The sequence below is a fragment of the Dreissena polymorpha genome, chromosome 4 (assembly GCF_020536995.1).
Source record: "Dreissena polymorpha isolate Duluth1 chromosome 4, UMN_Dpol_1.0, whole genome shotgun sequence".
NCBI lineage: Eukaryota > Metazoa > Mollusca > Bivalvia > Myida > Dreissenidae > Dreissena > Dreissena polymorpha.
Genome location: NC_068358.1, coordinates 29,605,351 through 29,619,930, shown reverse-complemented (window position 1 = coordinate 29,619,930; position 14,580 = coordinate 29,605,351). Strand labels below are relative to the sequence as shown.

The 14,580-nt window shown below is 33.6% G+C and overlaps 2 protein-coding genes across 2 annotated transcripts in view; one reads left to right on the top strand and one right to left on the bottom strand.

Annotated features, from left to right (window-relative positions):
- The first annotated feature begins 3,310 nt into the window (after positions 1–3,310).
- Positions 3,311–5,229, top strand: LOC127878316 (proline-rich transmembrane protein 1-like). The gene is made up of 4 exons (XM_052424839.1): positions 3,311–3,336; positions 4,044–4,170; positions 4,464–4,598; positions 4,951–5,229. Exons 1-4 carry the CDS (start codon positions 3,311–3,313, stop codon positions 5,116–5,118), a joined length of 456 nt encoding a protein of 151 aa, XP_052280799.1. The 3' UTR covers positions 5,119–5,229.
- A 3,027-nt stretch (positions 5,230–8,256) lies between these two features.
- LOC127878315 (piRNA biogenesis protein EXD1-like) overlaps positions 8,257–14,580 on the bottom strand; it is a 51,066-nt gene continuing 44,742 nt past the window's right edge. The window contains exon 10 of the mRNA XM_052424837.1: positions 8,257–8,328. Within this exon, the coding sequence (XP_052280797.1) occupies positions 8,257–8,328 (72 nt within the window). The remainder of the gene's footprint in view (positions 8,329–14,580) is intronic.

Sequence of the window (14,580 nt, the reverse complement as noted above, 5' to 3'; positions counted from 1 at the left end):
TTATAAGCTGTATTACCAAAAATATATGTAAGATTGTCATCTATTCAAAAATCTTGCAGGTTTTTTGTCCTGTCATTTGTATCACCACTTAAAGTATAAATGCATTAGGAAAAATTAATTTAATATTTTCTAAATCATTCTGTACTTTTATAATTCCTTTTTTCCCCTCTAAATTATCATATACAGAAGAGCCTTCATGCGAGACATATGTGAAATAGAGACTAATATCTTCTTAATTAGACAATAGTGAAGACTTAAATAATACAAATATGTAAACTCATGGAGTATACTTTCACTATCATGTAGACATTTAGACATTTAGAAGCAGAGTTAATAAATATACTTATGCCTCCACTATTTGTAATATTATTGTCATTATATGGGCGAGTACAATCATAATTTGTATAACCCTCTACAACGTTATGAATTTCACCAATACATTTTGACCGTGTCTCGTTTAAACATACAATGTCGAATGATTTTAGAAAATGCTTTGTAGGTTAAAAATCTTCTCAGCGTTATAGTCCACGAACATTCTATGAACGTATGGTTAGATTTTATGAGCGGTGATCACTGTCCTAGATGTCCGACAACATTCGGTCAACATTGGTTTCATTCGTATCGCTGAGTGACTGTTGAGATTGGTTGTCCACGACTGGGTGATGCTCGTTCTGGTCAGCTGAGTTGGTTGTCTGCTACCATATGATTGTCGTCTGCCAATGTACTCAATGGATTGTGCATTGTCACTGTATTTGTAGATACCATCATTAATAATGAGTTTATCGTGGCGAACGCTCGAGTAGTTTCCCTGTTGATGCTCTATAAGCATACGCTCGCCGAGGATTTTTCGGTGTCTCCGTACTCGATCTGTGTAGTCATATTGAACATAAACACCACTGTTTCCTTGAAGATTCTCCTTAGCTTTCTGCATTATGGTACTAATGTCCTCCGAGTTACTAAATGTCAGTAGGATTGTCGGCTTCGTCGGATTAGAAGATTTATCTCGTCTCGCATCATCAATTTCTATTATTCTAGCTTGGTCGAATTTGAGATCATTTCCTTTAAACTGCCTAGCTATTTGTTCAGTAGCAATGCGAGACTCGTGTACATGTCCTGGTATGCCTTGCATTCTAAGTTTTTTTCCGTTTGATGTTGCCATCTTTACCATCATTATTTATCTGGAGATCAGCGATCTTGCACATTTTCTATTCTCAGAGATTCATTATCAGCATTTAATTATCGTACTTTGTCTGAGATATTGTCAATTTTAAAGTTAACTTGTTTTAAGTCTGATCATATTTTATTATTTTTTTTATTTCATATCTGATTTCATAGTCATAAGTAGCCAGTATATGTCATCACTCTCTGACCTGTTTCCTTGGTAGTTATTGCTTGGTGGGGGGGGGGGGGCTGCTAAGCATATTCGCATACGACAAAATTGTGCGCTGTCTAGTCTGCACACGCTCTATTAATCTTCCGGTTGATGCCTCTGCTGACCGGGTTGCCGACGTCGCCGACGACGGACGCTGAAGAGGAAATATTCGATACCTGTGCCTGTGTCTATCGACTATTACCCCGACTTTCACGACCCTCACCTCGAGTGTTCTTAGACTGACCGGGTGCAGGCCCAGGGTTTTCGTCAAACATCCACACAAACAACTAATAGTGCAAGCAAGCACTTGCACCGACGAAAGGTTAGCTTATAACGTCCAATTGTGATTTTTAAACCATAGAATTTGTATCCAGATTTGTTTGGATGTGAAAGTACACCAATACGAAACGGAATGTTAATATCCATTCCCATTTTGCAAATAATCCGTTATCCATATGCCATCAATAATTTGCACGCAATCTCGGATCAAGGGACGTCACTCTTGTCACCAACTGTGTAATATCCGGATTTTGCAATTTTATTTCATGCGTCGATTCAGGTATAAAAGTAGTGTTTAAATCCTATTGCAATATCCGGATCAGATACAGGTGGGTTGTGTATACTTCGTACACAAAAAAGCGAATACTTGTGTTGATTGCCAAGAAACAATGTATTTATTATCAATATTGAATAATTTGTTTTCATACTTCTAAATTAAAACCAAGTGCCAACGCATTTTAAAATAAACATTCCATCTTAAATAACATCTTAAAAGTGAAAACTACTATGACGATACAATGTCAACCTGGATATATTCCAAGAAGCCGAGTGTGAATGAATCACAAATATGAATTTTTACAAGACATTATATCCGTGATGTCCACTTAAAGTATATCTGTTCTAAATATGGGAAAGACAACCAGACTATATTCGATGTCGACAGAGTGTTAGAGAAATTGGAACTTCTGGTTGCTTAATAGTGGAATGTTATATGAATTAGTTGAAAGTGTACGAAAAATAAAATATTCCACTAGAACGAAGTGTAAAACAACATAATTGTTTAGAAAATGCTGTCTTTTGTTATGTTGTAAGATATTCGCAAGATTATAATGAAACTCCTTAAGCTAAGAATAATTATTAAAATTCAATTTATCACCTGGTCTGTATACACTCGTTTTCTATTACATAGAAAGTATTTAAAATACAATATAAACAAAAGCAAAAGGTATAAAACTGTAATTTAAGAATTAATAGACATACTCAAAGCAATATCCGGACATTGTTCCTTCTAACTTGGAACCTATCAATTTCAATAGCTTTTATATTAATATATATAAACACAATGGGCTGTGGCTTTAAGACGAAACATCAAAGGATCTGTAAAATGAAACATAGCATTTATTCATAGAGCTATATTGTCTTGTGTTGCCTTTCGTGTCGTATTTAAGTCAAGGTTTGACTCAGAGTAACATATATTATGTTTATTCTAAATATTTTCACTTCATAATTAATTCTTGCATTTATTGAATTTGCTAAATACATTTACGAAAACTGAATATCTGTGAACCATATTTTTTGAAAAACGTAGGCTAAAATATGTTTGTTTTTTCATCTGGATGTATCATACAACCGATGGAGTGGCTATGGTGCATTTGAGTCTCTGTTCTTTGTTACTCGATCGTCCACCTAATGTGTGTTGGAAGAAAAAACAAATAACACATATTCTAAATCAGGTTAATCTGATGTGAACTCTATTTTAATTTGTCAAAGCAATCAACTCGAAACATCAGTTATACACAAGTTGGTTTTATGTCAATAATATTAGATGTTATGAATATATAACATAACATTAATCTCATATCTGACAATGTGATACAATATACTTTTCCATTATAAAAGTTGTACACGTTGTTAACAAAAACTTTGATTCAATACCAAATGCTGAACATCCCGTGCGTGAAGCTGTATTGGGATCTATATATAAATGCTCAATGCACATTTTTTACAAGATACCGTCCGATTGGTCGATTATGCAGAAAATGACAATTTCGATAATGCATCATTCTCTCAGCGGTTACCTCCCTTCCGGGAACATCATCACCTCTGAAAGGATATTAATGTGTTACGTGAGCTAATTTCAGTACGCGCCATCTTTCAAAATACAAATTAATTTAATATCATTTTGGTTTATACTGAAAATTAATACCAATTTTACAATATTTGTAATCGACTATAATCAGGTGGCGGCAGGAATTATGACGAGCTCTTTAAAAAAAACATTGAGGGAGAATGCTCAATAAATGCTACTTAAAGACAGATACCAATCTGCAAGATCTACATGTAATATGTACTTAACTTTACACGCTCTCTATGTATCTTATCTGATATATTTCCAAAAAGACGCTAATCATTTTATACTGAAAAAACTTAAGTGAATTATATAGTTGTTTCTATGCAATGATTGCCCACATTTATTGTTCACGTCAGGCTGTATACTTAATTAAATTCGTCTGCGTTTTGGCTGTGTTTACTCGATATATTTTACTATGTTCTCCTCCCTGCGAACTTTTCCCACGTTATCAGCCATAGCTAATATGGATACAGCCATCAATAACGCAGTGTATATATGCAAAAATGGTTGATAATAAAGCAATTTTTGTGTTGGTTGCAGTCTTTCAGTTCCTACCTCTTACGAGCCCCCGCCCCAGACCCAGCTCGGGTACGTATACGACGAGCCGATCGGGTTGCCTATGTGCCAAACGTATGGTTTTCCTGAGAGACAGAACCAATCGACAGACGTAATATACTATTGATAAAAATATGTAACGAAATCAAATTCAAACGGAAGATCTTTATTTGTATGTTTGGAATCAAGGCTTCTTTGAAAGCACATTTTTTTCACACGTCGCATTAAAGACGTTATTTTTCGGTGCTGTCTAAACATAACAGTTATTTGTCTTACAACTTATTGGACTGGTATACAGTTGAGCTAAAACTGGATAGGTAATTAACTGTTGAGCGCAGTGTGCTTGCTCGCAGCCATGTCTACCGTTCACCATCTCTCTCTAAAATACCTCCTACATGATTTCAGATTGTAACGCAGCCTTTCCCGACAATTGGCATCGTTATGCAGACCCGACTCCCGAACAATATGGCGGTCGCGGTCTTCGTGTGCTTTTGTTGTTTCTTCCCCACTGGCTTGGTTGCTGTCGTCTTCGCATTTAAGGTATATGCTATAATAACAAGCGGTTGCGTAGGTTAATTCGATTTCATATAACTACGCATGTGTTTGTATACAGAATTTGAATTTACTTTAGATGTATCCTTCGCTGATCTGGTCATAAGAGTATTATTATGATTGCGAACACTTATTTTGGCGATACAAGGAATGACAAACACGGTCTTTAATCGTATGACATCTGAATAAAATTTCATTGCGATTGAGGTGGAACCTTGTCTTGTCATGATATACTTACGTACGAAGACTTTTAAGTCAAGTAGTTAAATTAAACACACGTTATTTAACTTTGCTATTTAGTCTTAAGTAAATGCTTGTCTCTAATTTTACATTATTACAGGTCTCCAGCCAGGCTAGGTCCGGTGATTACGAAAAGGCAAGCCGGAATGCGACGAATGTAAGGAACCTGGTGATCGCTAGTGTCATCATCGGTCTTATCATATACGTGTCGACCAGCGGGCTCCTTACCGCGGGTGTTTTATTTGCCACCAGAAAGTTACGCTACTGACACATTTCTGAATCAAATAAACTAGTGTGAAAGTGAAAATTATTTAAGTGGTGTCATCTATATTCCGTGACATATCATAACTGTCTGTACGTTATATTTTTTATTATTTATTCTGAGCACACTATTGAAATGTAAATGTTTATCTTTAAAATGTAGTAAACCCTATATCCGTTGTACTAAATTATATGTTTATGGTTAGACATTGGGTAAAATGTGTAGATTTTTAGTTTTTGTCATGATCTTTGCAACTGTCCATCTAGAGTTTGGGGTGTATGTGTGTTTGCAAAACTACATGTAGTTTCTAATATGATAACTAACATGATTTAAAATGTACATTGGAGTCATTCATTTGCATTCAAAGTTATTGACAAACGAAACCAGTACCATTGTTCAATTGTACTAATGTTAAGTGACGAATTAAAAAATAAAATAAAGTAAAGCATTGTGTATCGATGAATAATTATAAGAAATATAAGTGCGATCTTGAATTTTATATTACAAAGGGTTAACTTGTTTCACGTGCAACGTATGCAATTTGACTCGTTTTAAAGACACATACTGTTCAAGTTGCAACGATAGTATGATCTGGGAGCGAATAGTAGTATATTTGCTTTACCCTGTCACGTGAGTCTAGATTTCTTATTGCATTCTTACGGCAATCTTTGATTTGCTAGGATCACCATGGACGCCGCGGGACGATGTGAAAAAGTGCATGAGCGACCTAAAACCAAAGCTATAACCTCTTCACCCGGAGTAGTCAATTTATAATCGTATTGAAAACTTTAAGGACGTGAAGAGAAGGCCGCGTGAACAGATTGAAAGAACAAAACCCAAGATGGTTGATGGTATTTTTACGTATCTAGAACACAAAACAAACATTGCCATTCTTAAGATTATCGGCGTTTTCCAAGAACGGAGTTATAAGAGGCACCGAGGACACCAGTCATGCGATTCGATGTATTACTGAACTCTTATAAACACTTTGTTTCAAATAGTTGCGTATTTACACATATACACCGGTAACTTGAATTGAATCAAATGTCTTACTATTTCAATATTCATTACACATGGATTGTTGAACATAGTTAAACAATAAAAAAAGCAAACAGTAAGTTAAATAATGTAATATAATAGTTAAAAAAAGGTCTGAATTCATACTGAATCGCAATCGATATAACTAAAAGGTATGAATGTATGCTATGTTAACAAAATACGGTAAACGAGCGATTACGAAGCTACCAGGATTGTACAAGTGTATAGCATGACTCTGTACTTTCAATTTTTTGCATTTACCAAGAAGAACTGTGAGAGGTTCGTAAGAACTTTTACAAGCTAAAATCGTTAAAGAAAAACTATATTATACACATATTTCTAAAGCTGATCTTTCTCTAACCTATATTAAACAGTGTTTTGAATATACTTGCATAAGAGTATTGTGGGCGTCTTGCCAACCAGCTTACACATGAAATGTGAATTTCAAATATCAGAAAGTATGTAATTATGATGAATCAGATATTTAAGCAATCTGATTTAGAAATCAACAATCATACATTTACAGCATACTGGTATCTGGTTCCTTTTTTTAAAGGCTAAGTAATTCTCTCGTTTGTGATTTACTGATCCAAGGTTGTTTTAGTTTGGTTGGGCTGTCTTTTAAGCTTTATATCAGGAAATATGAAGGCCCCAACCATGAGTCTGAACTTTAACTCTATACCACCACTTACCACAACGTTTGGAGTATACACGAAACAACTATCATCAGAATTCTTAAGGCACAATTAAGGGATCTATCTTGGTTTTAGATCAATAACTTTTCCATCTATTTCCCCTTCCAAGTCGACTTTCTGAATCAATTTCTTATGAGAAAAAATTAACCTTGGGGAAAAAAAAAACAATCCCCCTTTTCTCTTCTTCTGATGTTTATTCAAATCGCAAGCTAGACACTGGAAATGTCGAAAAACAATAGTTATGCAAAATAAAAATCAGTTGTAAAAAATACTTAAATAACACGAAATGAAAAAACGTAGCAACATAACACGACTGGATATTTTTAACTAATAATTGTAAAAAATACGGTATTTTAGAACGTTTCTTTTTCCGTCAATCGTGGTTGACAGTCCCTTTAAGGTAGCCCACACAGCCACCTGATTGAGAGCATACAGCTTTCAAGGCCTGTCAAGCGACGTTCAGCCGATCGTTAAGCAAATGTGCGGACTATCGCTGTAGAATTCATTTAGAACGATATTGGTTTAACGATTTAATTCGTGATCATTACTCAACATGTCTGATAAAGCAGGTTCGCCGTTTTAAATTGTGTTTGAGTGTGTGTTAATCGTGGTAATTTTTTACTAGGCTAATTATTGACTTGCTTATTTCCAAAATAAAGATGTTAAAACATTATCCGGTTAAATTATTAAAAAATCACCATAAATTCATTGCGTTGATTATGCATGTGTTTACGTTCGTTAAAATACTATAATCATATAAAATAGTGATCGTTTTTCTTTATTTCGTCTGAATGTTTGCCATTGACATTAAGATCTAAAATGAGATTTCTCGAATTAGAATTCTCGAAATTAGAATTGCATCTAACTGCGCAAATAGTGTTACCCACTTGCGGCTAATACACACATTCATGGCTTGATGACTTTATGAATTGATCTTGTTTCCACATATCGTGATCTACATATACATGTATATGTTTGTTTTTTGAAGTTTTTTCGTTATTAAGTTTAAAGGGAAAGCAAATGTTTACATTCATCGTTTAACACCAACTGTGTCCAATCTAAATATTGCGATTTTATTTCATACGACGATTCAGTTGTCACGACTGTTTTCAAGTCTTATTGCAATATCCGAATAAGGTACAAGTGGATAAAACTAGTTATACAAAAGCAAATATTGTGTTTTCTGTAAGAATGCAGTGCATATGCTGCTGATTGCCCAAACCGATGCATTAATTATCAATAACGAATAATTTGTTTATATAGTCTAACATTCATAACATATGCTTTCGCATTTTAAACTAAACACACCCTTAATATGAAATCTGACCAATACATTAAATCCGTGATGTCAACTTATATCTTTTCTAAATAAAGGAAAGACAATTATCTAATATTTTAGGTCGACAGAGTTTTAGAGAAATTGGAACTTGTGGATGCCTACCAGCTTGTAATCATTTCCTTCCAAACATTTCAGAAGGTTACGCTAAAACAAAGATATTACAATTCAATTGTTGCTAAAAGGTATTGTTTAATATTGATGGTTGATTTGACTAATTATCTTTTGGTGGAGTTATACATTATAGGAAGATGCCACCATTTTGTTTCATTTGTGTTTGTTTTTGTGATTATTGGACCAAAGTGCATTTTTTATTGTATTTGTTATTTGTCATTAAAAGAAAACCTAGTAAGTATTGTTGCAAATGAGGTACAGGCTATAGTATACAACACGAAACTAAACACAATTCCAAAGATATGGTTAGCGACTTGTTAATGTCAAACATACCAAATCTCACAAGAAGCTCTAAATACATCACATAACTAACAGTGTCCATAATATTGACCCAATGTTTACACCACTAATGAGTTTATGAAATCAATATAATTGCAATTCAAATACGCAAGAGTATATGATTAACTAGAAAGTACACAGTTCTGAGGCTTTACAGCATTTATTAAATGCAACTATAAATGCCTTTTTGTTGACATTAAGCAGAAATAATGAAGTTCCAAATCCGTGGCATGAATCTAAATGTATCTTTGGACTACCAGTTATTTTTTTAAAGTACAGTGAAACTTAAAAGAGAGTAGGTCTTGCAATCATCTGCTGGTTGTTATTGAGACTCAGCCCACATTCGCTAATCACCGGTTAGTCCTATTTAAACACATAAGTGAATAGATTAGAGAACACACAAATAAATTCGTTCAATGCTTTAACCAGACTTCGTTTGGGTGGTATTTGGCGCTTGTAAATATTTAAAAAATATATTTGTGTAAGCTAGATTTATTTTATACTTTAAAACAACTATTATATCGCTAACTAGTTCAGCAAGAACACAAAAGCAATTCAATTGATTGAGAAAGCCGGTTCTACCTGTTAATCGAATGGTAGGTAGAGGGATAATATTACCCAAGTTTTTTTGCGCTTCACTGTTCACTCATTGAAAACACAATTGCTTAATATGTTCTTCACGTTACTTCTATACTTCCTTATTATTGACAGCTTGATCCATATTGGACAGAATTGTTCTTTAACTAGTGATATTTATACATTACGGTATTTCACAGGCAACGTCGCACAATTGTATGTTTTTAAGAAGAAAGAGTTTTGGACTTTAGTTATCTTAAAAATCACGAATTTTTATACATAACGAATGAAAACGATTAAAACGTAATTTATACATAACGAATTAAAACGATTAAAACGTAATTTAATGATAACGCTACATTTATCAAGTGCCATTGAAGTATTGTACCAAACAGTGAACCATGCTGAATTAAGTTTTCATAATTTTATTGATTAATGCCATCAATAAGAGTTTTGTTTAAGTCCGTATAACCTTCTGGAATACACAATGCTTACTTTAATGAAAATAAAATATGTGTGACTGGACACATTCCAGATCCTTTTATGGTAAAGCTTTATCAGCGTTTTAAGCATAATAGATATTATTGGTATTGTGATAGAAACAACGATTAATATAGCTTATGAGCGATCGATGTAAACATAAATAACATAAATGTTGACTATGTCAATTTCGGAATGGGCTGTTGAATTATAATACGTATGCAGTTAACGTTCATATTTTTATTTGTGCTGATACTTAGTTACGTTTATCTATTTATTTTCTTTTCTTTAATTTTTAATTGCAACTCAAAAATTGTTAAACAAGTTTACTTGTATAATTTGTGATTGATAATTGAGTGTGTGGATTGTCATCCAATTAACCGGTTAAGACCGCCAACGTCATTAACCGTTCGAATGCGGTTATTGCAGCTTTGATATTTGTTTTTGCTTTATGTCGTATAGTAAGTAATATATTTCATTGTATAGGTATATTTAACGGATCGTTTGCATTAAATCAACGATATGCGGACGAGAATTTCGCTGATGATTATGTTCCTGGAGTATAACATTTACTTTATAATTAGCATTATACACATAATTAAAACATAATTAAATTTTATGCTTGATAAAAGAGATATCCATGAGATTATTGTCATAACAAGTAATATAATACAATTCATCGGCACAATTTCCGAAATGGTTTTGTTTTAACCAGCGGGTTCATTTTTATGAAGCTTCCGACAATCAAACATTTCACTTTCATATTATAAATTTTGGATTGCTTCAATTTATGAACGTCTTTCCTTTAAAACATTTGATTAAATTTGGAATTTACTGTTATAAATCGGTTATAAAAGGTTGAAATGACACGGCCTGTGAAGATTTTAACCAATTCGTTCGATGGCTTCAGATAAATATGTATTTTTCTCGAACTGAGGCAGTATTTAAATGTCACACTTGCCATGTACAGAGTTTCGTATTAGTGATATTTAACAAGAGATCTGGAACCGTTAAAGCTGGTTAACTTATTTCTCAAGTTGTTATTCTTCATGACAAAATGGATTGACACACATTGAAAAAACGGGATTTATCGCATGTTCGTATATTGTAGTTCCAAGTTAGCATTGATAGTCCGAACATGCTTGTAAAGGAAAACACTCTTATATAGACTTGATTTTCGTTATGAAGAGCATTCCCTTTATACATATGATTTCATTAGTACAAAGTGTGGTCCCTCAAGCTTTTGCAGACTTCAGAGACTCCTCTGTAACGACACTTAACGCACATGCATTAAACCAGTTTCAGAGATTGCGGCTTATACTTTTTACTATTAGCGAGAAGAGGTCATGATGGACCGGAGTCCTGCTAATAAAGCTCATAAGTCGCTAGATATTGATTTACAGGCTTAGTGCACTAAAAGAGCCAATACGGATGTGTCATCAACAAGCTCGGGGGAGTCCTGAATGTCCTAGGAGAAAACGCGTACTTTTTAACTGCCTATCGACATGGTGTTTTTTTTTATTTTTTCTGTATCATACTGTAGAGATTTATCTTGTGAATAATTATTTTAAAAATAATGGGTTTTGATCTGGATAACCGCCATTATAACATATATTATATTGAAAGATAAAAAGTTAAAGCTTATAGATACTGTTTAAGATGTATTTTGGTAAACCATATCTCGTCTGAAACCGGTATCTAAAAACGCTTTAAGAATATACTAAACGAATCCATTGCCACTAACTAAATCAACATAAGTAAGACAACTTAAACAATGTTTGGGTAAATATCACTAAAAGATTTGAAAACAGATTAAGCAAAATTAATACTTACTCATCGGAAACATCAAGCTTTAAAAGTCTGTATTTTCTGTTGCTGATCACTGATCAGAAGACGCCGAGGAACCTCTACTGTACGCAGATAACTCCGAGGGTCAAGCGCATGAGCTTGTGCCCCCGGCCAGACTAACGGGCGCACATCAACATTATATTCCGGACCATCCATGGAGGGTAAGTGGTTTATAATAGAGAGCCTTTTCCGTTACAGTTTCGGTGATGTCGCCGTTAAGGTTTTGTAAATCTCGCAGGTGGAGTAAGATACATGTAGTTTAATTTTACCCACACCTGATTTGTGTGATCTCACCAAAAGGTGTTTATATGACATAATATTAACATCAATGACAATTCGTCCTCGCTTACAAAAAACGCCAACTAGGTGAATTTAAATTGCCACGATCGAATGGAAAATAAAGTGTTACAACACTGTACATTATAGAACTGCACAGTGATTCACATTTCTTTCATGATAATGTTTTATACGGTGATATTATAAAAAAAATATTAAGTAGACGTTGAATTAGCACTTATAACGTTTCAGAAACTCATCCATAAATTATCAACAGTAAAACATATAATAGCAAATAATAAAAACCGCCAAATAAAGAACGATTTTCAGAATGTTTTTTACTGCACATACCAGTTAGTTATTTTATTTTGTATTCTTAGACATCCGATCAGCAACCTTTGCACGAATATCGAGGGAATCGAGCGCGTCCTGAAGACTTCACTGTTGCAGCTGTATTTACGTCTATTTTCTGCTTCACTCCAGTCGGTCTTTTAGCCATTTACAGCGCAATGCAGGTTTGGTGGAAGTTTGTTTTAAATTAAAGCAGTTTTTGACTCCCACGTTCAAATGTAATGTTTACTTGAAATACACATGTCATCAATGAATTGGTAATGCATATTTAATCAAACAAATATTTAAAAAATATTTTGGCTACGTAACCAATGACACAATCATAAATATTTAACAAACCTGAGAAAATCCTTGATCTTAAGTTTTTTGTTTTACATACCAATTTAACGGTCATTCAGCAAACAAACTGTAATAAACCACATAACTTTGTCATTTGGATTATTAAGTGATTTGCACCTTCGAATGGTTTACTTAAATGTTGTGTTGTTAAACAAAGTGTATGCTCGCAGCTCATATGAATGCATCTGTGAACGGGTTTATAATTGTACTTTAATCCTGTGCTAATGTGTTCCTGTATTTTAGTCCACGACGATGGCCAATATTGGACAGCATAAAGAGGCAGAACGACATTACCGCCTCGCACAAAGGCTGACACTCGCCAGTCTCATCATTGGCATCGGACTGATTGTCGTTTATACGGTGGCCATCGGACTAACAGTACGATTTATTGGTGATGTTAAAGCGCACTAACAGTACAATTCATTGGTGATGTTAAGGCACAGCACGGGTCTACTCCTCGACGTGAATACTATGGTTAGCGGTTTACAATAACCGATGTCACTGGAACTGAATTCCAAATGAGGAACGACTGTTATCTGTTTACTGTTGTGTTTTTATTGTGACAGATGCTAAACTAATTATTTTTTAATGAAACTCTTGTCTCAGATGGACTATTATTAACCGAGAACATACTTCTCTCGTTGTGTGTAGTTGTTTGAATTTTTGTTTAACCCTTCAAAACTAAAAAAAAAATAAAAACGTTTGCTTTGTGTTAAGTTGTTATGCTTCTTTCACGTGTAATACTGTGCATCTTATGGCTTTCTACTTATTTCTGAACCTATGTTACAGTTGTTATTTCAATGTAAAACGAGTATAATTTCATTTGACTTGCAGCCAATCTCCGAACAAGTGGTAATTTACTTAACAAAAATTCAACTGTATGTTTAATATTGGATTCCGACTAATCAAGTAGATGAGGTTCTTTTACGTTTTTATAAAGAACACGATTGACCCGCGAACATGTTTGATGAGATCAATATGGCGATTTAGGGATTCTTTTTATACAAACATAATCAATCTTATCATTTAAAATGTCTGTAACCTGTAAATAACACTGATGGTTTATGTTAAATATTTAACCCAAAGATAATTGTTGGAATTATAAGATGAGTGTTAAACGTAGTGTAGCGTCCAGACTGTCTCCATACATTAAGCGATTAAAAATGTTCAGATTGTTATAAAACGTGAAAGGATCGGACTGCGTATGTCATGTTATGTTTATCCATATAGATATATAATAATAAATGGAATACAAATTGACAATATATAATTGAATATTAAGAATTATTGATAAACAATGATGCTTTTATTAGAGAAATGGTATTTGTGTATGACATTGACTAATCATTTAATAGACATATACACATAAAGGTATTCACACTGCAAAATACATAGGCATTCTCAAATTATTGTCACAATATGTTTTCTGATCTATAGGTAACAGTTTTTTTTTTACGTGTGTTTTTTAACATAGGTACACGAATCAAATTAGTTAAAATGGCGTTTATTGGTTTCGTTAATGTTATGATGGTGAAGCGAAAACAGGGAAAGAATCAAATGTCCCCGTTTCATTAATCTTCCGATCTTTACCTTCTCCCTGAGTGCTGAAAGGTTAAAAAGTTATGTTTAAAATAACTTGTAATGTATTGACAAATACACACGTCTTCACTTTGAACTGTCAGTTTTACCACATTTTTGTTTACTTTAATTTTAACATACTTAAAAATTCTGAGTATGTTACCTAACATTCATGTGCATATAGAACACTTTAATCACCTTTCATGTTTTAGAATAAAAGAATATACCATGTTTATATAAGTTCTTCTGTTCTATGATGGAATTACTAGAAAAGAAAATCTAATATTGATCAGGTAGCTAAGGATGCTATTGTTAAAGGACAATTTTGTTCGTTTTGTTTTTATACGGTTAACTTATCGCTATTGAATACCTTAGAGGATATTGAATGGCTTTTACCAAGTGGAATGGTCTCGATGAATTTAAAGCATTAATATATGCAAAAGAAAGAAGTTCACATTGTCACACACTTATGTGGAATCATTAGGAGGGGGATCTATC